At 40.4% G+C, this 27,184-nt stretch overlaps 1 protein-coding gene across 7 annotated transcripts in view; it reads left to right on the forward strand.

Moving 5' to 3' along the window:
- Window positions 1-27,184, forward strand: part of garnl3 (GTPase activating Rap/RanGAP domain like 3) — a 77,532-nt gene that overhangs the window by 20,654 nt on the left and 29,694 nt on the right. For all 7 annotated transcript variants that reach the window (XM_040053552.1, XM_040053548.1, XM_040053546.1 and 4 more), the window contains 3 exons: window positions 7,663-7,732; window positions 23,668-23,742; window positions 25,669-25,768. In XM_040053552.1, coding sequence (XP_039909486.1) covers window positions 7,663-7,732; window positions 23,668-23,742; window positions 25,669-25,768 — 245 coding nt within the window. The remainder of the gene's footprint in view (window positions 1-7,662; window positions 7,733-23,667; window positions 23,743-25,668; window positions 25,769-27,184) is intronic.

A 27,184-nucleotide genomic window follows, 5' to 3' on the forward strand; every position in this document is an offset into this window, starting at 1 on the left:
ACAGCCTGTGTCAGAAAGCCTTCAAAAAGTAACATTATTTCTGAATTGTGTACCAGCTAATGGATATTTTATGTCGGCCCCAAAAGTCTTTTGTTTGGCATTGTTCCTGCTCCTGTTGGCATCTTTTTCTCTCATAAACAAATCCCATTTTGTTGTGATTAAAGAGTCACACAGTGCTTAATGTAATAGGAAAAAATGACTGGTTTAGTCTCGTGGAGCAGTTGGAGGTTTCGTGTGATGGGTGTACTCTACATTTCACTCCATTTCAAAGGCTGCTGTCCATTGTCTTGTGACAGAAACCACAATTTCCAACCTCTCCTGTACTGCATTACTGAGGGCAGCACTTGAGTAATGAATATCCATCTTACCTTGTTCGTTTCGAAGCGATTTCTCTTTGCTCTGAGCTTTCAAAGTCATTTTGCTTTGGCTAACAGCCATTATGCTGCTGGAAAGTGATTGTCTGGACTGCTGTGGTGCAGAGTTCAAGCTATGATGTCTAAACATATGGGTGGCTTCAAATGCGGGACTATAATTTCAGCTGTGCTATATCTCAAAACCATGTAATGACACACCATGTCAGGAAAGTGAGGTAGCTTGATGGGCTTACAGCCAGTCATACAAGCCTGAAAGTGGACTAGCTGCTCTGATGCAAACAAGGTGATGTGAAGCAGATGTAAAGTTCATCATGTGCACACTTTTAGTACACTGCATTACAGGCACAGACAGTAGGGGTGGGGGGGATGGTATATAGATTAACTATCTATATTGATTTCAGAGTTAATGTTGTTATGAAATATATAAATACATTCACTGGTTACCTTACCGGATACACTTTACCAGTACACCTTAGTTGGACACCTTTTAGTTACCAAACTTCCTTAATTCTATGTGCTCGAAACATTCCTTATACATGATCATGACTGACATGATGGCATCACACAGTTGCTCCAGATTTCTTGGCTGTACATCCATGATTTGATCTCCTGTTCCAACACGTTCTATTAGAATGTGATCTGGTGACTATGGAGGCAGTTTGAGTAAAGTGAACAGACTGTCATGTACAGGAAGGCAGTGTGAGATGATTTGAGCTTTGTGACGTCGCACATTATCCTGCAGGAAGCACCCACGAGAAGATCTGTACACTGTAGTCATAAAGGGACAGACATGCTTAGCAGCAATACTCGGGTAGGATGTGGTGTATAAGAGTGGGGTTTAAAGTGTGCCAAGAAACTATTCCCCACACTATAACACCACCAGCACCAACCTCAACCTTTGCTAGAAGGCAGAGTGGAGCCATGCATTCCTGTTGTTTACAGCTGATTCTGATCCTACCATGTGAATGTTGCAGCACAACTCGATACTAATCAGGCCTGCAGCCTTTTTCCTTTTCCTTTTTTCTTCTGTTGTCCAATTTTGGTGACCCCGCGTGAACCATAACCTCAGTTTCCTGTTCTTAGCTGATAGGAGTGGCACCTGGTATGATCTTCTTCTGCAGCCCATCTACTTCAAGATTCGACATGTTGGGATGCTTTTCTGCATACCTTGGATGTAGCCAGTGGTTGAGTTAGTATTGGTTCGTTATCGACTTAAGGCAGTTTGGTCATTCTCCTTTGACTCCTATGGTCAATAAGGCATTTTTACCCAGAGAACTGCTGCTCACAGGATTGTACAGGATGTAGAACTGGCAACATTGAAGCCACATTCAAATCTCCTTTTTTTTCATTCTTCTGCTTCTTCTGTTTGAATTTCAGCAGGTCGTCCTTTGCTATGTCTACATGTTTAAATGTACTGAGTTGCTCCCATGTGATCGGCTGAAAGAATAGCTATATTAACAATCAGTTAAACAGGTGTACCTTATATTGTTGCCAGTGAGTATGTGTATAAATTGGAATATATACTTGAAATCCTGTCTGTGTTACACTCCTGCAGCTCTGTTCTCTGACAGGTACATGTTCCTCATCACATTCAGGGCACTTCACTCTCGCAGCTTGTTCCACCTCTCTAATAGTTTGTTAGCACAGCATCAATGTTGCTCATCTGTTTGGTCTGACTGAAACCACCTTGAGCACAAACAAGCAACCGGGTACACCTCACACATGTGTTAAAATACCTTTCATTTTACAAGTGTTTTCCAGAACATACGAAGATGTAGTCTCGGTCTGGCAACAATGTTTTTCCCTTTGAGCATTATGGAGGTTATGAGGTTTTGAAAAAAATAAACAAATCAAAATTAGTCAAAAAATATCAGTTGTAAAGATTTGATTACTCTGCATGCAGAACCACTTGTACATGCATCTTTCGCACAGTTCAGCCCTAACTCAAAATATGAGAATCGTCATTGGAAGCACCAAACTAATAAAATGAACAAAATGAGCTTCAGTGGGAGATGCAGTGGTTCTCATTAAGGAGATGGTTGAGGTAATTTCACCTAATCACCTTCCTCCAAGATAGAGTCCCTTTCATGACCCTCTCTCTCAGAGGTACAGTGAAGGGCAGCAACTCCCATTATGGGCAGAAAAACCCACGGCACATATAGTTGAAGGTATTGTTGTGCTGGACCACTTTCTTAATCGCATCTCTGTAGAAGAGGCAAGAATGAGGGATGGGAGAGTGTAAGGAGACGATGATGGATACATCCTGTAGTGTACACACACACACACACACACACACACACACACACACACACACACACACACACACACACACACACACACACACACACAAATGCAACCTTTAAGCCTGAGTGGGCATTATGTATTAACAGCCCTACATCTGCCTTTAGCTTGTCTGCAGAGGCAAATAAACCTTACCACAGAGTGAGGAGTTAAATGGAGGTAAAAGGGAAATAGAGGGTGTTGGCCAAAAAGGAAGAGGAGGCTAAACATGGGGGTCATAATAGGCATTCGTGGTACATGATACACGGTAACACAAGATATTCAAAATGTGGAAGGTGTACAGCTAATAGCACACTGTTATTCACTGAATCAAGCTGAGCACCCATCAGCTAATCGGTTGAGTTAGCTTTCAGGAACAATGGCTAATATTATGGGGCTTCTGGTGTCGCCGGTGGATCTCTAGGTGAGGACTTCCTGTACCATTGTTTTCTATGCAGATGACTTTTGAAAAACTAATAAAAGGCAGCAGCATCGTGAGACTATATATGGTTTTGATGCCAGAACTTAGTAGAGAAATCCTTGTTCACAGCTGTAAGATTCTTCTTGTAGTCTGTCACCAGGTTTGCAGACATCCCTGGAGGGATTTTAGCCCACTCCTCTTTACAGAAACTCTATAAATTCTTTTGGTTTCAGCGTAGTGTGTTCCCAGTGATGTTCCTGGTGACTGTCTCTAGTCCCTTCAAATCATTAACAAGCTCCTGCTGTGTAGTTTTGGATTGATCCATCACCTTTATCATGATCATCCTCATCCCAAAAGGCAAGATCTTGCATTGATCTCCAATTTAAAGGCAATTGATCATTTTATACTTCTTTCATTTTTGAATAATCGCGTCAATAGCTGTTAAGTTCTCGCCAAGCCTCTTCGTAAGTGTCTTTTAGCCCATTCCAGTGTTGTGCAGGTTTGGTTGTAATCTGTGTGACACATGTGTACAAAGCCAGTCAGAATATCAACCAAACATCCAGAAAAAACAAAATAAAACACTTTCTATCCATTAAAATGAAACTATCATAAATATTAGAGACTTCTTATCTCTGGAAGTGAGAAATCTTATAAATTCACCAGGGGATCAAATAATTATTTCCCCCCACTGGGGAAATAATAATTTGGCAATTGCAATCTTTATGTTTTGTCCTTATTGTGGATTGTTTACTGCACCCAGTATGATCCCGTTCAAATGTGATTGGTTAGCAGAAGATGGATTACCCCTTGCCTTCTAATCCTAATCTCATAAATTAAATGTATAAAATCATGAAAGCCTTTAAAGATTTAAGCAGTTCTGTGATAGGTCACACACTCTTGTGCTTGTGTTTGAACAATTTGTCCTGAAGCACCAGCTAGCATACTGTACCGATGAGAACATGCAACTTCAGTTTTCACACAGTTGCTGCGTGACAGCCGAATAACTTTAACTCCACACAAACTTCCTCCCCAAGAGTTATATCTGTAGTGTTACTGCAAGTTGTGAGATATTTGCCCAGATCCGTGTGTACTCAGTGCGTATGCTTGTAAAGAAAAACACGTCTCATATGTGAGCATGAACTGGTACTGTAGCAGCATCCATCTATCCAGCTCTCTATGTTCAGTCTAATCTTATAAAATTCTATAGACAGAGAGGCATTGTTTCTGCCACTCTTCTCTTCTTTCTGGAACTTCTCTGATTAACATTTGAGGAAGGGAATGACACTGCACAGCATGACGAATTGCATTGCACATCCACTTCTATTTGGCAGTGCCATTGCTTCATAAATGGTTTTATTGCTAATGGGATTTAACTAGATTCTTATGACATTTAGCATTCCAAAGAAATAAAGCGTCACAAAGGGAACTTTGAGAACGCTGCCTGCTGTGAATAGACAAATTAATTGATCGTTTTAGAATTCTACTGGGCTCGCTTTGTCTTTTCAATTCATCTTTAAGATTTGAGGCTTTTTAAATTGCTACTAAGAATATCTTCTACATGGATAACGTTGGATCGATAATAACACGATTGTCATGACTAAAAATAAGCAGTGATACATGGGTGTATCAGCAGTACTGTAGGGCAATTCACTGCTGTCATACTGAGAGTCTCTTAGCAAAGTTTTTGTAGGGACGGAAAAAAATATTCGGTCTTTTGTGTGGAGCACCGAGTGTCAAACCTGACATTTATAATCACAAAAACACTTGAATGACTGACCAGCTTTCACTGTAATTTACTTACCACTGAGAGGAAAGAAATCCACTTGTTTACTTCCTCTCAGTGTTAAATGATGACATTCATGAAAGTGCAGTGTCCGTGTTAAATATGTTATAGCTGCGAGTCCGAGCTATGCTGTGATAAGCTTAGTGACTCAGATCTCTATTGCTATTGCTCTTTTCATCTATATCTCAACTAGAATGAAAATTGGAGAACTTACGCTTGTGCATGTTTTAGTGTTTTCAATATGTCATCATTTTATTTTTCCTTAAACCAGAGAGAAAACAGCTCCTTATTTTCTGTCCCTTCTGTGCAATACTACTTTATGTCTCCATTATAATGCTTTTAGGACCAGATAAGGTTATTCATATTGGAGAAACACTTAAATTTTTTGTATTAGTATTTTTTTAACTTTTACGTATGTGTGTGTGTGTGTGTGTGTGTGTGTGTGTGTGTGTGTGCGCGCGCACTGGTTTGAATCTGTCCCTGTGTCAACTCTGTGCGAGTGTGTATCACCAGCAGTCATCTCTCCACACCAATCTCCATCTATCACTCGAGCCTAATTCAATCAGGACCCCCATCTCAATCAGAAGTGAGTTGGACACAGCTCCCGGGTCAGTCACTGTGCTGCTGGCAGCCACACCATACTGAGAAACAGACCGAGAAAAGAAAAGAAAACCATAAGAAGGAAAGACGCAATATGAATTTAATGCCAATGACCAAAAGGACAAGTAGGATAACTGAAAATGGAAAGAAGTGCCCTTTGGGTCATGGCAACCTTTTCGCTGACTCCCGCCTGAACTCTGAGAGTCTCACCCTTGTACCCCTGCCCTCTTCATTGCTTTCACCCGCCACCCCAGTTTTTGTTATTCCCCTCGGAACTTTTGATCCTACCTCTAAACAATATCCTGTGCAAAGGGCAAGAAGCAGTAGTTAAAATGGTAAATTTGGAAAGGGCAAATAATATAAAAGCACAGACAGCCCCACATAGAATTCCCATATTACAGTACACAGTTCACATTTACTAGTAATCCAATGTGAATACAAGCAGAAGATGATTACTTACCAATACTCATGTTGAAGGAGTGGAAACAAGTGGAAAATATGGATTTGATTTTTTTTTTTCTTTAGACACTCACTGGCCACTCGCCGTGAGAACTACCTTAAATCTTCATGGCACAGATACAACATGGTGCTGGAAACATCCATCAGAGATTTTGGTACATGATGGCTCAGCAGCATCATACAGTTATTGAACATTTGTCAGCTGTGCATCCATGATGCCAACCTCCCATTGCATTACATCCCAAAGTTGCTCTATTAGACTGAGATCTGGTGACTGTGGGGGTTCTTTGAGTATAATTAACTTACTGTCATGCTCAGGTAACTAGATTGAGATGATCTGAGCTTTGTGACATGGTGTGTTATCATGCTGGGACAAAGGGATGGGATGCAACTATCCTCCAAACCATTAAACCACCAGCACCAGCCTGAACCTTTGATACAGAGCGGGGTGTCATGTTGTTTACACTTCTGTTGTTGACAGTGGTCTTCTGCTACTGTGCCCCATCTGCTTAATGGTTGATCGTGTTATGCAGTCAGAGATGCTATTCTGCATACCTTAGTTTGAGTTAATGTCGCCTTTCAAAGTCACTTAAATCACCTTTTTCCCCTCCTATTCTGATACTCAGTTTGAACTTAAGCAGGTTGTCCTGACCATGTTTCATGCCTAAATCCATTAATAAGCAGTGGAAGTAGCTGGTGAGTGTATAGTAAATACTTAATAAATGATATTATAGTCCTTTAGTGAGCATAGTGCATAAAAGAAGTAATAGGCAACTATGAATAATTAAATGGCTCTATCCTCTGGCAGCTCCACTGACCTAGTCACCCTGATTTTCCTACAATTATCCAGGTGGTGCTTAGATGAAAAGTGAGATAGTAGTGTGAGAGGAGCCAGCTCGTGGTGTGTTATAATGCATTGATAAACTTAATACTTTGATAAAGCCAACTTGAAATTGTTTATATGTGACACAAGACTGACTGGTGGCTTGTGAGTATGGAGGACACGATGCATTAAGCGGTTAAGTGATGAGTACCAGTAGCCTCAGGTGGCTCCAATGACTTATTCTTGTAGTGTGATTCACTACTGCCTGTCCTCAAAGCATGTAGCTGAAAAGTGAGTGTTTCAAATGCAGTTGTCATTCAATAACTATTTAAAGCAGTAAAAGTACATACCTGAGACCATAGATATGCATAAATAAGCCAAAATATCTCACGGTGTGATGAAATAGCTGGAAATTTAAGCACATTGATGGGCAGGATCATTGTATCAGCGCACCCAAACATAGGTGTTAGCAGAGGAAAATAAGCAGGACGTGCATGTGGAAAGAGTTAGCAGGGTTAGGGTTACCTGTGGTCTCCAGCTTCTCCATTCACGGGGCCTCGTAGGACTTTACCAATCAAGTCAGATAGCTCTTCTTTTTCTTTTTGGTCTTCCTCATCGGTGGAAAACACAGCTCAGTAACAGAAGCTAAAGAGGTTACCGAGTTGTGCAGACGCCTTCTTTGCATGCATTGCCTTGTAACCATGTACTGTTTGAATGTGAAGAATGGTGAGACACACACAAACACAAACAGGCGTTCTCTAGTAATACTATACTATGTATATTATGATAAAGAGACTGTAGAAAAACAGATGCTGCAACTGCCACTTGTGTATGAACGATGTCACAGTTTATGCATTGTATACGTATGTGATGAGAGCACATAGGACATGCATCTGAGTCTGACCGTTCCTCTGTGTTACAGCTCTGCCTCAGAGGACTTGGGGTGCAGGCGTGGAGACTTCAGCAGGAAACACTATGGTTCGGTCGAGCTGGTGAGTCCCACCCACAGTGCGCTCACGTCTTTGTTGCTCTCTTTTGTTTCTCAGCATGAGCATCTCTTTTTCTTCTTTCCTCTCATCCTCATCATTGATTCTTCTGTTGATGACCTCCCCTCCCTCTCTCTCCCCCCCCTCTCTCTCTCTCTGTCTTGCTCTCTCTGTCTTTCTCATTCCCTTCCCACTCCCTGTTGGCATGGATGGACAACAGAGGGGGACTGATGAGTCATGACATGCAGGGCGTGGTTCAGGGATGTGCTTTACCAGTGTGGATCACAACAGTTCTCCACTCAAAGTCATTTAATTCAATTTTGTTTTTATTAATAAAGCCCAGTGTATTAATCTAATGGGATTTTAAAGTGTAAGGTAAACATCTTACGATAGTATAGGGACAGATCTGACCGTGGTTTGTGAGCAAGAGCTCTGCAACAGCAATGCAGGATGCTTTTTGCCTACCAGCCTCCAAACTTAATTCATTTTGTTTTGATGCTGCTGGTGTAAAGCTGCGGCACAGTGTGTGTCTTTGTGGTTGATTACTAGGCTGTTGAGTCATTGTTGCCCTGGGGGAGCATGTGTGTATCTGTCTGTGCATGTGTGTAAGCGTACGCCCCTCCACTGTGAGCTGAGTCTGTACTTCCCGATAGCGCAGAGGGACAGGAAGTCCTAGGGTTTTCACGCAGCAATCGTACTTCCTACCAGAGACATATTGCGGGTTTGTCCATGAGTGTCGGGCACCACGTGCTCAGCAGATTAGTGATGAGGAGAAACCGCACTGTGCCTATCAGCACTAGCATACAGACAGTATGGACAGTGAAGTTGTGTGAGTGGGGTGTGTCAGTGAAAAGAGGCTAGTATCCAGAAACTGTGAGTGTGAGACAGGGTGGGGTCACTAGCTTCTCACTTGTTGCAGCGGGTCAGTGGTGTCCTCTCATTTCATTACCTCTGCTACACCTTAAAATCTATTTCTCTAGCATTAGCTCGGACCGTCACTATGCGAAGCAAGGTAAAAAGTGACTCTGACCTAGCATCAGGGATTTAATAGTAGAAAAACAAAATATGTAGATTCCGTATTTAAATGTAAGTAATTTATAAACAGCCTTTTTAAAAATATGGATTGAGTTTCTCTGTGGGCAGAGATGTATTTGACTCATCTGAGACTGAAGTTTACAGCTCTTTTTTTAATTTAGCCAACTACATCCTAGAATATACTGGCAGGTTTTGTATTGATAACTACTGTAAAATCAATAATAAAATCTAACGATAGATTAAAGGTGGAATTTGACAAGTGATGCTAAAGAGCTTAAACTCAAATCGACGACTTCTAGCCTTCTTCTGCATTAGTCCAGTTTAGTTTTTACTGTAAGCCTTACCACAGATACTGCAGACTACTTAGTTCCAGTAACCTCACATTAGCCCTTTGACCAATGCAACACAGTTGATCATTTGATATATTAGCAAAAACCCATCCTACGGGCAGTTTTTCCCATGCCGGCATCAAACTTGGTATGTCTTGATGCCTGCACAATCATCCAAATCCCAAAAGGTTGATTCGTTCATCTGAACAGAATCAACCTTTTGGGATTTGGGATCCCAAGATTTGGGAGTTTCACTACATCCAGATGAACAGAATCAACTTGGTATGGTTACATGAGCATGGCTCTTTCAGTGTAGCAAGCAAATGCCTGGAAAGATTCTCCTCGATCTCCCATCTATCGTGACCCTTTATCCCCTTCAGTTCATGCCATGGATTTGTAAAGGGGCGTCAGATAGAAAATAAAAACCTGCCTGTTTTTAAAAATTAAACCCTATCATAAGCTTTAAATTGTACATGTAACATGCCTATGAATGTGCAAACGCTATGTTTGTACATAAAAACAGGAGTGTACACTCATAAACCATTGTTTTTATATGCTGATACAAAGACAGAGTACTTTTATTTGAAGTAAATATTTTAACCACGTAGATGTTAGAAATATTGGTATCTTAGATTGTACCAATCAGTCATCAGGAGGAGTTTGGGAATAAACATACAGACATGCATACTCTGCAGTTATTATAGTATGATGATAACGGTTACATCACAATATGAATTAATAACCATATAACTCAACAAGATAACCCTTCTTCTTCCTATCCACAATCTGTTACAGACATGTGAAATAAAATGAAAATTGAATTTGCTTATACTTGTGGACCTCTATTTTAAACAATGAACTTGCAATCATCTGCCACTACAGAAAAGAAAAGCAATGCAAAGCAGTTCTGCTCGTTTTAGTTTTGTTATTTAGCCAAATGCTAAAATACAGAAACTGCAGCTTTATTGACATTTAAATGCATACAAAATGATAACAAGAAAAGAAATAATGATTTTCTGACCCACTTAAACCCCTTGGCTGCAACTATTTTGAATATTTTATTGATTTAATAGCATATGCTTAAAATAATTACCATGTTATGAAAGTCCAAAAAGTTGCAAATCCTGACATGTGAGATTTCAAATGTTTAAATAATGTCTTACATAATTGGTCTATAGTATAAAAAAATCTACTCACTGCCGTAACATTACTAAGCAACATCACAGTGTATCTCTTGTGAAAGCTACAGTTTTCATTGTAGAGTTAGGTGTCGGAACAATTTCTTAGCCAGGTGCAATGGCTAATTGCTCAGGTGTTCACGCTTTCCTGGAAACATCACAATGAGAAGGACAGAGTCCCTCTAGCTGCTTGCCTATTCTGCCAATTTCCATGCTAAGCTAAGCTAACTGGATGCTTGCAATTATAGTATTGTACTGTTGATCATCTCATCAGAGTCTGAGCAAAAAAAACAAACATTCATAATATGCATTTGTTTAACTGCCATGAGAATATGCCCTAAGTCTAACTTCTAGAGATTTACTTTTGAAGTTTAGTTTAACAGAATGGTTAACAGCTTCATCCATATGCTCTGAAGGAAGCTGGATAGGCTGTGTATGTTAATCATAATAAACTTTACTACAACCACCTTTGTGCTTTTCTAATGCTATTATAGTGTATTACAGATTAATTACAGGTTTCAGGTTACATAATTCAACTAATTATTGGTGCTCAAACAAATTCACATAAAACTTCAAAATAATCATTTCATCCAGGATGATTTGGTTATTAACACATGGCAATTTCAGGTGTGATAAAAGGCAAAATGGCATGGTTAAGAGACGAGGAAGTGGGCAGAAGGAAATTAAATACAGGGCTTGATAAACCACCTTTATATTCACAAAGGACCTCAGGGAGTATAACCACATTACTACATTACCTGTGGTATATTTTTGCGCCTCAACTCCGTAGTGAAATTAAGCTCTTGGCTTTCTGTGGGAGAAGAAATATAATTGCGTGTGTGTGAACATACAGCAGAAAGTGTTTTTGTCAAGTCTGGCACTCATGCTGCTTAAGGCTGTATGTCTCTGGGGGAGGCTTGTGCAAAGGTTGGGAACGAGTCTGTGGTAATTCAGGTTATGTTGCCTTTTAGCCAACAAACAGCTCTTTGTGTTGACGGCATTGAATCGATGTGCTCTGTGTCTGTTTGTGTCCCTAGTGTGGTGTTGGAAGGTTATTAGGTCCTGACATTTCCTTCAAAGAATTATTCAATTGTCCTAAAAGTCACATAATTACCAGTCATGTGTGTGATTGTTAAAATGATGTAACTCATATTTTATGTCTATCTTTGAGATGCTTCAGTGCACGTCTGCTGGGCTGTCAGAGCTGCAAGCACTCTGTGATGGTGATGCTGTGGCTTCACCTGTGGCGCCTGTGGTGGTGTGATGTTAATGTGGGCAGAGTAGTGTCCAGCAGAGATGACAACGTTGAGGTCAAAGCTTTCTGCAGAGACTAAGTTTGGGGCTCACTTGCAATGACACACAAGAAGGATGAAGTTAAGGCATAAAAAAGCTTTGTTTGGGGAGTTGCAGTGTTTTTGCTGTGTTCTCTGTCAAGATGATCCCACACTGCTTCAGCAATGTTGAAGTCCAGGATCTAGGGAAGCCAATCCATGACAGATAGTGTTCCATTTTGTGTTTTTCTATTCAGATATGTTTTTACTGGATTGGCAGTGTGTTTGTGATCATTATCATGTTGATAAAACAAAGCTGTTGCCAGTTACATTTTTTCCAGATGGTATTGCACAGAGGATCAAAATCTAATGGTACTTTTCTGCATTCATAGTTTTGATAAGACTCTCAATACACTGGCTTGAATGGGCCCTAAACCCCACATGCATGGAGAAGGAATATACTCAACATAATTATCGATTATCTCACCATTTGCTGCATAAGGAAACGTGACTACAGTATATGCATCATTGCTCTGTGTGGAGTTTGCGTGGGTTCTCTCCGGGTACAGTGCAGTTAGCGGGGTTGGGTTAATTGATGATTCTACATTGTCCATAGGTGTGAATATGAGTAAGGATAGTTGTCTGTATCTTAGTGTTAGCCCTGCAACAGACTGGTGACCTGTCCAAGGTGTACCCTGCCTCTCCCCCTATGACAGCTGGGATAGGCTCCAGTGGCTTCACTCTTCGTATTCTTTCTTTTTGGGGCACGGATTTGATGGTGGTTTATTTTAGTTCTTTTAGTACTAAAGAACATGTTTTCAAATGTCACAACTAGAAGATATTGATTCAAAGCAGGGACTCCCTAATAAGAGAGACCAGCATAAGCAGAGCCATGACTCACCCTGTCTGTTTTATTTTTGGCATCATGGAAGCAGTGGTAGCAGGGCTCCCTACAATGTATGATATGATTCACTCTTGTCCACACACAACTGAGACACTATAGAGATATGTATAGGATCCACTTTCATTTCAGCCTGCTTGCATTATAAGACACTTTGTACTGTTAAAATCATTTGATGGTGAAAACATTGAAGAGTCACTAGAGTGCTCTGCTGTTAAAGGTGGACATCAGCATCATATTAAACGGGGTCCTTGTTTGTTTTTTCTTATTTCCTGTGTATATGTGCATGTTTACTGTTACCATGGTTGATGAGTTCAGTTTCACTGTGTGTGCACCGCCTCACACCGACATGCATCACATGCAGTGTGGAATAAACCTGACAAGAGTCGTGACGTTGCAGTGTGTGAAAATGTTTTTGCTCCCTTCCTGATTTTTTATTGGGGGTTTTGACATATTTGAACACTTTCAGGTGATGATCTGAAACAAATCTTAACCTGATAACCCGAGTAAATTTAAAAAAAATGCTATTTTTAAATGATTTCATTTATCAAAGGAAAAAAAAAACTATCCAAACCTACTTGGTTTAGTGTGAAACAATAATTGCCTTCTAAACCCTGATTGGGTTTTGGGAGCAAAAATGACAATTTCAGCAATTGTGATAACTGGTAATCAGTCTTTACATCGCTGTGGAGGAATTTTGACCATTCTTCTTTGCAGAGTTGTTTTATTTCAGACAAATTTAAGGGTTTTCAAGCATTAATAATAACTGACTCCAAAACTCCCAAACTCCAAAAACTTCATTTTGGGTTTTGTTTTGTTTTTTAGCCATTCAGAGGTGGACTTGTTTGTGTGTTTCAGACCATTGTCCTGCTGCATAACCCATGTGAGTTTGAGTTTCAGGGCATGAACTGATGGTTAGATATTCTCCTTGAGAATTTTCTGTTAGTTGTCCAGGTCCTGAAGCAGCAAACCAGCCCAGGCCATCACACTACCACCGCCATGTTTGACTGACTGAAATCCTGTGTTACTTTTACTCCAGATGTAACGGGAAGCAAACCTTCGAGCTTTCCACAGAATATTTTCCTTGGAACTCTCCCATGGATGTCTCTGTGAACCGATCTTTCCAAAAATCACGGCTAAAATAACGGCCAATGATGGTTAACCCATGATTTAACAAGGGGGGCAATTACTTTTTCTCTAATTGCTTTTTTCCCTTAATAATCTTGTCTTGTCTTAAATTTGTTTGATGATCTGAAACATTTAAGGCACGGCCAGTTTGCATTAAAGTCAAAAACCACACAAAGAAAAGCTGATGGGCTCCAAATGTTAGCTCTCCTCCTCGCACTGTAGTGAACAGTGATGAAATATGGAACTGAATTCAGCAGATCAGATCTATAGATCAGCGCAGTCTAGCTTTAAGAGTCCGGATGAGTAGAAATGAGTAGAAATATTGGATTGCTGAACTCATAACCAGCACACAGGCACAAATCTATATTTTTAAGTGCTCATCCACACAACTGAGCAAGAAATCCTGTCACCATTGTTCATAGACGGGGACAAACAACACAGTCACAAAAGCGACGCCCACCCTATCTTGTCATTTCATTCTGCAACAACGCCACCATCCACTTTAAAAAACTTAATTGTGCATTGTTTCATCCTGACACAACAGCTCGGAAAGCATGGAATTTTGTTTTTCCAGTGAACTGAATTGTCTTTGGGGCTGAGTGATGGAGTTGGTGACAGTGGAGGTGCTGGCAGTCTCTGGTGAGCCAAACGGAAAAAAGAATAGGATAAAACCCTTCAGACACACATTCTCATGGTAATTTTTTCTGCGTGCGGACATTGTATTTGCCTTTGCTTCGTGCTATTTGATGGTCCGCAGTGCACAACATTAAATGAGACTGGCACTACTGGCAGAATCGGTGCGTGTGTGTGCTGAGAGGTTAGCTGTCAGTCTTGCACAGCGACTGGTGAGCAGACGGCTCCGCTCCCACCTGCCTACCAGTGTTACTGTCATTGCCTCAGAGGCTTTTGACTGCACTGTCACACTGCATTTATTCCCACTCTCAGCGTGTATCACACTGTTTGCGACGCGTCTGTTCGTCTGCTTATTAACTGCATAAATTCGGCCGAGCAGAAGACACTTTGGCCACAAGTGGCAATTAAGATAAAAGCAAATAGATGTATGCTGTGTGTAGTTTTGCTTTTGTGACGCAGACACTGAAGTGTTTATCCATTAAGCCAGAATCACACGTACGTGTTTCAGGCTTCGGTCGTCTCGAGTCGTAATCATTTTAAAAGGGGTGACTTGTTGCATTGCTAAATTGAATTTTGGGCTCTTTGCAGAAAGTTGAGAAAAGATCAAACAGCCACAAATTGCCTTTTTTTTTAATGTTCCAGCACAGTTGTGTTGTGTTATGCAAATTATTGAAGACACGCTAAGAAGCCTGATGTCGTGGGTGGTTGTGCTGATCCTTTTTTCCCCTTCTTTCCAAATCAATGCACTGCTGGTGACCCATAGTGTAGTAAACTTAGAACAACACAGATTTGAATTAAATGGATTTGCTGCACAGATTATCCTTTTGTCGTGTTGAGTCAGGATTGGACCGATATCTGATCTGAATTTGAATTTGATTGGTGCGACTGATATTTGGGTTGCGAGTACAGACTCAAAGTGACTCATCCACACGTTTGACTGTTATGTTACTGTTATTCATGTTATGGAAATAGTTAAAAAGTCAGAAATGAGCAGAGGTGGGTGGGTGCTGGTTTTTTTCCTTTTTTGTTTAGCTTATATTTACTGAATAAATCACAACTATCACTGATCGCTACATTTTGCGCCACGGGATGAGGGGAGGAAACCTTAAAAGTGTCCGGTTGAAAATAGTCAAATAAGGCAAGTTCACAACAAGTTATATCACTGCAATAGACTGGTGACCCATCTGGGGTATAAGCTGCCTCTCACCCCATGATAGATGGGATAGGCTCCAGGGGAAGACACTACATCTATCGAAAACCCCAAAATAAAATTCCAAAGAAAGCAAAACACTTTCCTTTGCACACAGCCACTCACTGTCACTCACAACATTGATAACGGCTCGCTGGGGCTGCCTGTTGTTCTCCCAGCTTTTGTATTCTGTGCTGAGTCACCTGAGTCAGCACCACAGGAGAAGAGGGGGGCGCCTAAATTAGGAGGGAGACAAACAGTTACCAACACTCATGGTTCCTAGGATATTTAAAAGTAAAAGATTAGTCTTAAAGCTTTTACTTTTTGATAAAGCTTATAGTCCGAGATGGATCGGGTGACCCTGAACCCTTCCTTAGCTATGCTCCAATAGGTGTAAGGTGCTGGAGAGTTCCCATAATGTACTGAAAAGTTATTCTCTCCATATGTTTATACACTGCTTTGCATGTAGTTATTACTAAAACCTGGCTTCACAGTGTGTCTTTTGCCCTGCACCCCGTTCATGTTTCATAAAAAGTGAAAGTGAAAATAAAATGCTCCTGCTAACAATTCTATGTAGCCTCTCATAGCTTAATCCTGTGTGCCAATAATTACAAAAAAGAACAAAATGGATATCTGTCAGAGGAATCAGACTACCAGCAGTGGTTTTTAGAAGATCGGCACCTTCTTAAGAGCATCCAGGAATATTGTATGGCAGAGTTTAGTTTGCTCAATGTCATATCAGTACCACATTATTTTGCTTCTTTTGCAGACTAACAGCTTGTACAGCTGATTTTTTTTTTTTTTTTTTTTTTTGTGAGCTTCAGTTTGCATTTCCTGACTGAATTTGGTCTGATTGAAGAAGGAGGGTTTTATGCTGATCCAAGCTAATGAAGTGCTTCAATTTTAAGTTACATAACTTATTATATGGGAGCAATTAATAGTGCTTCAACTCCTTCCACTGTGCATCTGTAATTCATCTGAATAAAAAACACAATGAAGAGTTTTATTACCGTAGACCAAGAGGAAGGTGAAAAGAAGAGACTGAATTTCCATGATTCTTTTGACAACTTCTTCCCATTCAGTGACTTATTTTTAATCAAGGAACTCTGTTTAATCTTCCCGTTTTTTCGCTTAGTCCTTTTCTTTAGCAGTTTCTGCTTCTCTCTTTTCCCACTCCTAATCTCCATCTTAATTCTTTCAGTGTCTTTTTTTATATCTTCTCACTGAGTGTGCACCTGCCTCTCTCCTTTTTCTCCCTCCCCGTGCCATTCCCTCCTCGCCCTCTTTCACATCCTCTCCTGCTCTACTGAACTACGCCTCTGTGTTTCCTGCTTTCCTGGAGGGTTGTGGGTGTGCATGAACAGGCCCGCTGATGAGATCAATTATCTATCAGCAGTCACAAAAGTATTGATTTAACACCCCCACGCATGTCTCTCTGCACTGCATCTCTTTTTTGTCCCGTGGGCCTCGGGGGAAATCAGAGGCTCTGGTACGAGCTCGATTGTGTACGTGTGAAATGCTCAAGTCGTGCCCTAAAATGTGAGCTGTTTAAGTGTGTCTGTAAGAGGGAGTGTGAGTGTGCTTCATCCATAAAGCCTCCAAAGCCTCTTAAATTCATGAGATTAAGAATTGTGGAGATATCCATTATTCTTTCACCGCTCAACTTTGTGTTGTCATTATGCACCTCTCTTGGCTTCTAATGTTTTTTCCCTTCTATGTAGTGGGGAAAATAATTATTTGATCTCTTGTTGAATTAGTAAGTTTGGTCACTTTAAAAGAAATCAACAGTCTCTAATTTTTATGGTAGTTTCATTTTGTTGGAGAGAAAAAACACATTGAGTAAAAGTTATAAACTGATTTGCCTGTCATTGAGTAAAATAAGCATTTGATCTAATTTGGCCCCGATTATTCAGAAATGAAAGAAGTATAAAATGATCAATCGCCTTCGATTTGGAGCTCAATGAAAGATCTTGCCTTTTGGGATTAGGATGATCATGATGAAGGTGATTGATCAGTCTATAACTACAACGGAGGAGCTTGTTAATGATCTGAAGGCAGTTGGGACCGCAGTCACAAATAAGACCATTGTGACCACACTACACTGTAATGGACTGATATCTTGCAGTGCCTGCAACATCCTCCTACTCAAGAAGGCACATATAGAGGCTTCCCTTAAGTTTGCCAGTGAACATCTAAATGATTCAGAGAAGGCTTGGGAGAAAGCGCTGTGGTCACATGAAACCAAAATGAAGCTCTCAGGCATTAAATCAACCTACCGCGGTTGGAGGAGGAGAAATGCTGTGTACTGTGAAATCTTGGATCAGAACCTCCTTCCCTCAGCCAGACACTGAAGATGGGTCATGCATGGGTCTTCCAGTGTGACAGTGTCCAAAAACATACCACCAAGGCAACAAAGAAGCATATTAAGGTCATGGAGTTGCCTAGTCGGTCTCCAGACCTCAGTTCTATAAGAAATCTGTGGAGGGAGCAGAAGCTTCGAGTTGCCAAGCTGCAGCCTCTGTAAAGACGAGTGGGTCCTCCTGATGATGTCTGCAAACCTGGTGACCAGCTACAAAAAACGTCTAATCGTTGTGCTCGCCAACAAGGGTTTCTCCGCCAAGTATTAAGTCACGTTTTACTTGGTCATCCAATACTTATTTACATATACAGTTATAATTTTATATACAGTTACTGACTTGCAAATCAATTTTGTTAACTCTTATGTAATGTGGTTTTTGTTTTTTGCATTTTGGATTGATATTCGGCCTCGATTAAAATTAAATTTCCATCAAAATTAAAGACTGTTCATTTCTTTGGAATTCAGCAGGGAATCAAATAATTACTTCCCCCACCGTATATAGGTTTGGTCCTGTGTCCTGTGTCTCCAGTATTGTTCCCAGCAGTGTCGAGGTGTTTTATGAGTTGTTTGTTAAAGCGTAGAAGCATAACAGGCTCCCCCTTTTCCCCTGTTGCCCCTCATTTTGCCTCCTCCAGCCCACCGGGTATCGTTGGAATGCAGCTTTTTCTTCTTTGCCACTCTTCTGTTCCATGATTTAAAAGCAGTGGCTACACAATACATAGACACACACAGAAACACACAAAAACACACACACAGACTCCCCAGAGAGCTTAATCTCTCTTTTCTTCTGACATTTTTCTTTCTTTCACCCCATAACAACTGAAAGCCTATTCACACACTGCAGCACAAACACTTACCTAAAAACACAATTAATACTGAATGTCTCTCTCCTTTTTCTTCACATCCAGCCACACACATAAACACATCCACCAGGGAGGTAGTGCATTGCTCTGTATGAACGCTACATTGGTTTCCCCTCCATTATCTTGCGATTGGACAGTTAATGTTGCAGGAGGCACGAAAAATAGAGGAAGATGGTGGCCTACAGCTTTGACATTTACTTTCCATTTTCAGCACTCGAATACAAAATACAGATGTTAACAGAGTCGCAATTCTCATTCATTCACCCATAAACATGGGCACGTACAGGTCCATACCCCGGCATGCGAAAATGTGCAGGGAATTTTGATGCCTTTTAATATGCATATAAAAAGAGAGAGCATCTTATTTTCATCAGTTTATTCTATAACAAAATGAGTTATTGCAAAGAAGAGCTTCAGACCTGCAGTAAACATGCTTTGGTCTGTATTGATTTTAATATGCCATTATATACACTTTACCTAAGGAAGTAAATGCAGCTATAGTGCTGTACTTGTGTGCACATTAGGGCGGAGTGAAATCACTGTCATATTAATAAGAAAAATGTTGCAAATATGTTGTTAGAATTCTTTTTTGAATCACCAATTTAATCAAATTCAACAAGCCTACAGTATAGTCTGCATAAATGCACATAACACTTACAGGTCTCCCATTTCTTTTGCAATGAGTCTGACACTTAAGGTGTCTCAGTTCTTTGAGTTACAGCAAACAGACGGACTCATTTTCCACTCATGCAAGGTTAACTGTTTGCTTTCTGTGGTGGTTATCAGAATTTACTAGCATCTTTCATCATGACCTTGCAGTTGAGCTAAATTGGTTCAACTGCCAGCACCTGCAGACAGAGCCCTTAATAAAAGATCGTATAGCTTTTACTGGTTTGAGATTTATTTCACTTAAGGGTTAGGGTGACTGTGATTTTAAAATTGTGTTTTAGCAAGCGTTGTAAATAGCTAGCTAGATATTAGCCAAGTGTTGCCAACTTAGCGACTTTGTCGCTATATTTAGCGAGTTTTCAGACCCCTTAGCGACTTTTTGTGGGTGCTGTAACGCAGTCAGTTCTTCTTTTACTCTTTTACTCTTATGCTGTTTTGTGGATCACAAGGTTTAAAACTACTTATAAACACACACACTCTCACACACAAAGTAACTCCACCAGAGTGCCTATTTCGGTTCACTTTTGCCGGTCCAAGCCCGGGTAAAGGAGCAGGGTTGGAATTGTGACCAATTATGCAAATTAGGCAATGACGTCATTTAGCGACTTCTAGCGACTTTTAGGACAACCAATAGCGATTTTCCTTACTGAGGAGTTGGCAACACTGTTTTCCGGTTGAGCTTAATCTGAAGATGCTTTTTGTAGTCTTCACATATGGAGCCTACCCTCCATCACCTGAGTCATGATGCTGGTCCTTCCAAGCATGCGAAAGGAGTTGTTAAAAACTGCTTCGCAAAACATCCTAAATCCACACAGCAGATGTTTCCGTTCAGATATTAATCATAGTGTCATTTTCTCATTGCTTTCTTATTACAGCTACCTCAGTTTAGAGTTTCCATATACATCTACACAGTTATAGATAGTACTGAATGCAGTATCATAACTGATCTCTGAACAGTGGAAGCTGAGGGAGGGGCAACTCACAAAATTGTCTGTGGTTAGTCTCTTAACAATCCTCCATTAAGGATCACAGGTAAATCCTTGATGTGCTCACAAAAAGAGCCAAAAAACTGCTTCCCTTGTTTCAGTTTGCAAGGCTTCTGCTCTTTCTAGCAGCGCCCAGGAAAATGACCTACACAGCAGAGTGAAAGGCTTGTAGTCAAGCTAGGTTCCAGAGACAATAGTCAAGTAAGGCCAAAAGATGGCATGAAGTTACACGATGGATGCAAACATGATGTCTGTTTTTAGCAAACACTGATTGCCTCACTTATTCTGTTGGCATCCCCACTGTGTACACATACCATGTCAGAACAGCATTTTTAAAATTGTTTTGCATACCACTTGGATAAGCAATCACTGAAACCAAAGGATACAAGGGTCTCACTTACAGAAGCATTTATAAAGTTTATTATTAAATCAGCTCAGATTAAACTTAGATTAGTCAGTTATTTGAAGAAAGCCCAAAAAGATGACGACATCCTTTATCACGAATGACTTTTGCAGCATACAATGCACAAAACACGTGAATTTACAGTTAATGTCACAAAGTAACAGATACAGAAGAGTGGCTTGTATGCTCGATGGGCAAAAACTCTGAGGATGGCATATAAATAAAACCCACAATTTCCTTACTAGCCTTGTTACAATGCGAATGCCTATTTTCAACCCAACCCAATGTAGAGCCAGTTGCAAAATTTAATTTAAGAGCTTTGCACCAAAACCCCAGCTACAGTACTCCATATCAGATTTAATTTAGTGTGAACAATAAAGTCGGAGTGACAGTTATTAATGATTTTATTTAGGATGCAAAGCTCTTGCCTTTTATCCTCACTTACCCACAGGAATGTTTTGAGTGGACTTGAACCCTCTGTCTCTCTCTCTCCATGATAAATGCTCTCTCATCACTCTTGTTCATCATTGCACTGGCCGTCATGATCTAATGAGCTGTTGAAGTGGGGCACACCACCCACTCTTCATACAGATCAGCATTGTGCCTTGTCCAGGTTTTGCACAGGCTTTGGCAGCCACTCAGAATATTGTGTTGGTTATTAGTTTATCATTGTTCATAACCCCTTACAGCATCACACTCTACTTTGAGCTTTATCTGAGGTAACGAGTGCACAGTCCTGCTTTATAGTCTTATTCTGCTTTTGACCATAATCTTGTTGTGTATAGGTGATTGTTACACTTGCTTTCCTCCTGCTTTATGTATTAGTTGTGAACTCTTTAACTTTGTAGGTCAGCGACACTGGATGCTGTTTATTAGTTTTCTGTATTTGCTCCTTACCTCTCAGGACCTAGCTTGTCATCGTCTTTTTGCTTGGCTTCTCCAAACCATTTCTGGCCATCTGGATGTATCACAACACATGCAGGAATACACATCCACGCCAGATCTGTCTTTTTTTTTAAAATGTATTGGCAGATCAGAGACCTCTGTTGACGAGGACAGTAAAATAAAGCACAGCAGTCAACAGGATCAAAGGGCAAAGGGCAAAGGAAGTGCAGTATGGGAGGAAAGAGTCTCTGATGTGTTGCCTGGTAACAGAGCATCAGTTACCATGATGGAAATGGGGGTTTAAAAGTGGAATGAGGAGGTGAAGAGTAATAGACTGAAAGGAGTTTTACATGTGTCCACACGGACAAGAAGAAAGTAGTCAAAAAACAGCAAAACTGACTATTTTTCTTTATATATCATTGATTTTATTGATATTCTTGATCTTTTATAAAAATAACTTCACAGCATTTGTTTATACACATTTATAAAAGATAATCATAGAAAGACACATACACACATTTGCAAACAAAAACAATTCTGCAAGCCAAGTGTAATGGGCTTATATTAACACCATATTACTTTAAGATATTGTGAAGGATTTTTCAGTGTGTATTTTGTGTAGTTTGATGTGTAGTAGCAATTGCTTAATGACTTAGTTTAATCGAGATTAGTGGAAATGTTCAATTTGACTGTTGTTTGACCTGCGCAGGCCATTCATCTTTCCTGCTAGACTCATGGACTCATTATAAATGCTTTAAAAGGCTCAAATTACTGTCTACTGCTATAGTCGTCTGAAAAACCTACACATCTGTGCTGCGTTCAAGGGAGTTAGGAGGGCCTAAGCACTTGTATTAAAGCGAAAAATGTTGGTGGCAGCATTCAGATGTGTGTTGTCACAGTGCAATAATCTTCCAAGGAGAAGACATCCCAGAAAATTCTCCCAAGATCAGCCTGTGCAATGCTCAGAGAAACTACAAAAAACCTGTAGAGCTACATCTCAGACTCAGTTAGCATGTTAAATGATAAAGTTCATGACAGTTCAGTTAGAAAAAGACTGAACTAGTATGTTCTGCTTAGAAAGGTTGCTAGAAAGAAGCCTCTTCTCTCTAAATCCAGCACAGCTCATGTTCACAATGGTACGTCTGAACGAACCACAACACTTCTGCATATCACCACAAACACCTCACACTAACTGCCAAGCACAGCGGTGGAGAGGTCATTATTTGGGTTGTTATACCTCCACCCAAATGAAATGTGATGTTGGGATCTTAAGCGTGCGGTGAATGGTTGCCTGAAAAACCTCAATAAACTGATGCAATGTTGTGTAGAAGAGTGGGACAAAATTCCTCCAAAGCGATGTGAGAAACTGTTAAGTTATTGCTGCTAAAGGTGGTTCTACAAGTTACAGAATCATGGGCTGTTTACAGGAGTGCACATAGTGCTGTGAAATTGAATTAGCAAGCTAGAAAACTATAACTACACCTCAGGTCTGAAATGCTTAAATTGAAATGGTGACGTGATGATGATTCTAGGTCATACTTGGAATCACTGACTTTGCACAAAAATCAGCTGCAACTCTTTGCAAGAGAGTGACTAAGCATCAAAATTTGCCCAAATATGGGACCGTTTTTGGAAGCTGTACACAGTTAGACAGGATAGCTGAGCTGCTCTCAGGCTTTGTCTTCTCTTGTTTCACTCAGTCTCCACACTATTAACTTTCCCATTTCATCTCATGATGTCTCCTCTCTAGTGCTGCAGTAGTAAGAGGTGAGTCAGCAAGAGACAGATAATTGTGGTGATAAGTAGAGGGTGCCTGAGGAAAATTAGGAGAAAAGTTTAAAAGTTAAGAACTGTTTCTAAAGTGAAGGGAGACTTGAGTGAATAAGGGTGAAGAGGGTTAGTTGGTAACATATTCATGGAAAGGGGTTGCTAATGCTGCTGTTGTCACATGGAGGTGATGTTTCACCACGGTTCCTCTTTTTTCTGTGAGTGCAGCCGGCTCTGGTGTATTTATAGTCGGTTTATTACTGTCTGCCACAAGTCACTGTTTATCAGGTGTCTAATTTTGACCATGTCTCCCTCTCACTATGTCTGTCTCTGTCTTCCTCTCAGCTGATATCCAGTGATGCAGATGGGGCCATTCAGAGGGCGGGACGCTTCAGGGTGGAGAATGGCTCCTCAGACGAGGTGCGCACTATATCACACACAAGCCTCTTGTCTCAGTCTGGCTCTCAAGGTTTTCTTGTGCTGATTTTTGGATCCGTAATTGTTTTGAGGGCCTGTTTTAACTCAAGCTGATTGAAGGTGACAGAAAATTTCATAAAATAATATTTTAAGCTCTTTTTCATTCGCCATTCTTTCACTAAATAGTATTAAATTAAAGCTAATTTAAGAGGTGGCTAGAGTAGAGTAATTAAAAGACTGGAAGTATGGGAAAACTGATTTCCTGGTTCTGTCCAAAGTTACAAAAAATACCTTCCAGGTCCTCTAAAGCTCCTAATTACGATGTTATATAAAGGTGGTATTGATTTTCTTATCTAATGCTCAGCAGAGAGGACAATAAGTATCCCTTTAACATGACTCATGTAGCTGCCGCTACGAATTGCTTCTTCATGTGGTTCCCAAATTTGGGTTTATGACTCATCCATTAGGTCAAAAAGATATATCTAAGGGGTCACAAGATGAATAACGGATGATTAAACAGGCCCGTTTCATAAATTCTGGCTTTTCTCCCATAGTTGGGTTTTTTTTTCTTGTTAAATGCAGGCCAGTTTGCTTTCTGTAGCTGCTGAAATTGTTCACATCAAGCAATCTACACACTCCTGGTGAACACACCATTATTTTATAGTGATATGCACAGGGGTTAGTGCGGTGCCAGAGCACAGCAAACACTTTTTTCTCCCCTGAGGACGTAGAATTGTCACATTTATCATAAACCTTATTTTGTGCCAGAGAGCCCATGAAAACAAACTGACAAATTGGTCAGAGCTGTCATATTGATGTGATGATTGATTTGCAATGTCAGCTCGAGCACAGCAAGCAAACGTTCCAACTTTGAAGCTGCCGTTAGCTGCAGGCTACCTTCAGAGGGTACAGGGATTTCAAAATTATTTTTTATCTCATCTGTCTAGTGGGTTTTTTTGTGGGGGAAAAAAAGATGAAATTTAAACATTTTTTTTCTTCTTGTGGCAGGTCTTTATTTACCTCACCTGCTTAAACTGATCATATACGTCATTCCTTTTTTTGACAACTATAGTCATATTTTAGTCCCTTTTGAGTTAGTGCTTTATCCTGTTTACACAGCCTCAACATTTCCTTTTATCTGTGTTTAATTAAATTCCCTTTATACTAAGCCATCCCATTTCTTATTAAGGCTTTAATTGTGAAACATTTGTTGTGGAAACATCAGGAAGATTTTTATGTGAAGAAATACATGCACATGTACATAAAATTATTTGTGGCTATGGCATTTGTCCTCTGTCAGCTGGTTACTAATAATGTATGACAAGAGATAACTTTGAGTGAGCAGAAGAAACGCTGACCAGTACACCAGTACTGCGAATAGCTCCTGCATTACAATACAGAGCCTGAAAGTACAAACGGCAGTAACTGCGATGTAGGGAGTCAGCTAGGCAAATCTCTGACCAAAAATGACTTGCACTTATTGCTTGAAGTCAGATTTGTGATCTTGCTTTTAAGCATTCCAGAATGCAGCAACAATGCATCTCTATCATGCGGCCGCCCTATTATGATTCACTGCCTCGATTTTGTCCAACATTTTGGTATTATTTAGGATGTGATGCAATCCGCAAAGACAAAGGTTCTCTTAATCTCAAACCTTAGTCCTCCCACATTTTTAAATTGAGAGCCATGATACAAGTAATAAACAGTTACATTATAGCTTGCTTTTGCTGTATCTGATTTCCTGCCCTGTAATATAATCAGTACTGTTTTATTGTGTAACAGTTTTCCACAATGAAGACTGCTGTGACTCAAGCTGTGACTATCATTATAACATTGTGGCATATGCGTGTGCGTGTGTGTGTGTGTGTGTGTGTGTGTGTGTGTGTGTGTGTGTGCGTGTGTGTGTGTGTGTGTGTGTGTTTGAAACAGACTTTGGACTACACTCCAGGAACCTGGAGGAGAACCGATGTCCATCTGGAGAATCCAGAGTACCACACCAGATGGTTCTTTAAATACTTTTTGGGAAAAGGTCAGTGCTTCTCTGCTGTGCTCTGTTTAAAAAATGCACTCACGCACAGAGCTAGCATGACATAGATCAAGAAATGCCTCCATATTTGGAAGCTTGTTATCAGCCTTGTCCTCATGCACCGCTTTTCATTCATCTAACCATATCCCCACTGAGAGTCTTAACTACACTCCAGCCCAATACGTCACCCAAGGAGAAAGCTCACTAAGGACATACAGTATCACTAGACAGACAACGCTGCACAAGATAGCACAATTAAAATTTTACCCTTAGCTTCTGAAATGAGACTGCGCAGCAACCTAGCAACTGTGAGAAGCTGTTAGGAATTATTTGTATTGGTCACCTGTCCTGCACCTTTTTCATAATTTCTCCACCCGCATTATTCCCACTCTGCATTACTTCCATAGTCTTAAAAGCTCATTGCTGAGGCTTCCCTGTAATGAGTTTAGTGAGGAAGATCAGCTGAGAGGTGAGGTAAAGAGCAGAGATATTTGTGAAGGAAAGTTAAGACAGAAAACTATCAGCTATGGAATAACAGAATAAGAGGCATCTTTTTCCTCTTCTGGCCAGGGTCTAATCATACTATGGCACGGGCAGTTTAAAAATGAGCCACGTCGCAAGAAATTTGGCTCGACCTGTTTTGGACCGCAGCTGAGCCATCTGTGTCTCACAGCCCGGGCAGAGTCGACTGCATCGCACAAAACAACACATTATGAACTCGAGGCCAGCTACTTTAACACAAGCTTCCTGTTTGATGAAACACCCACAGTGGCACACATCTTACTGATAAGAATAAATTTTTCTGTGTCTGTTTCCCTGTTATACTCCATTAAATATGACAATAATTCTTGAGGCTGCTCAAAAAGAACGAGGTTCAGTAGTAAGCCTATAATTGGAACACAGCTTCACGTTACTGCTTACCTTAAGCTTAAAAACATCACCGATTAGGAATAAACAGAGCTTATAACCAAATAGAATAAAAGAGACACACACACACAGGAAAAGAAAGCATTAGCTGAGGTGAGGACGAAGAAAGAGGCAGCAGAGAACCTGCATCTAATTGGGTTTGGATGGCTGTTTGGCATTGTTTGGATATGTTACCCTGTCGACCAAAGAGGCAGAGACTCTGCTGCGATCTGTGTAACTCTAAGTTTTGAATGAAAGAAGAGAATTTAATGAAAGAAAAGGCAGGAAGGAAGACAAAAAATGAAAAAACATCAACAACAAAAGACTAAAAACACAGATAAAACAGCAGAGAGATGACTGGGCCCCTACTATGATAGGAAAATCTAAATTTTTAACTTAAACTAATCAAAACCAGGAGAACCAGCCTGGAGGTGGAATAACACGGGTCAGTTCAAGTAGATAGCTTACTCTGTCCATCTGTCAAAGTCTTCTTGGATTTTATGAATCAGTGGG

This window comes from Simochromis diagramma, unplaced genomic scaffold (assembly GCF_900408965.1).
Source record: "Simochromis diagramma unplaced genomic scaffold, fSimDia1.1 OVJJ01000596.1, whole genome shotgun sequence".
NCBI classification, from domain to species: domain Eukaryota; kingdom Metazoa; phylum Chordata; class Actinopteri; order Cichliformes; family Cichlidae; genus Simochromis; species Simochromis diagramma.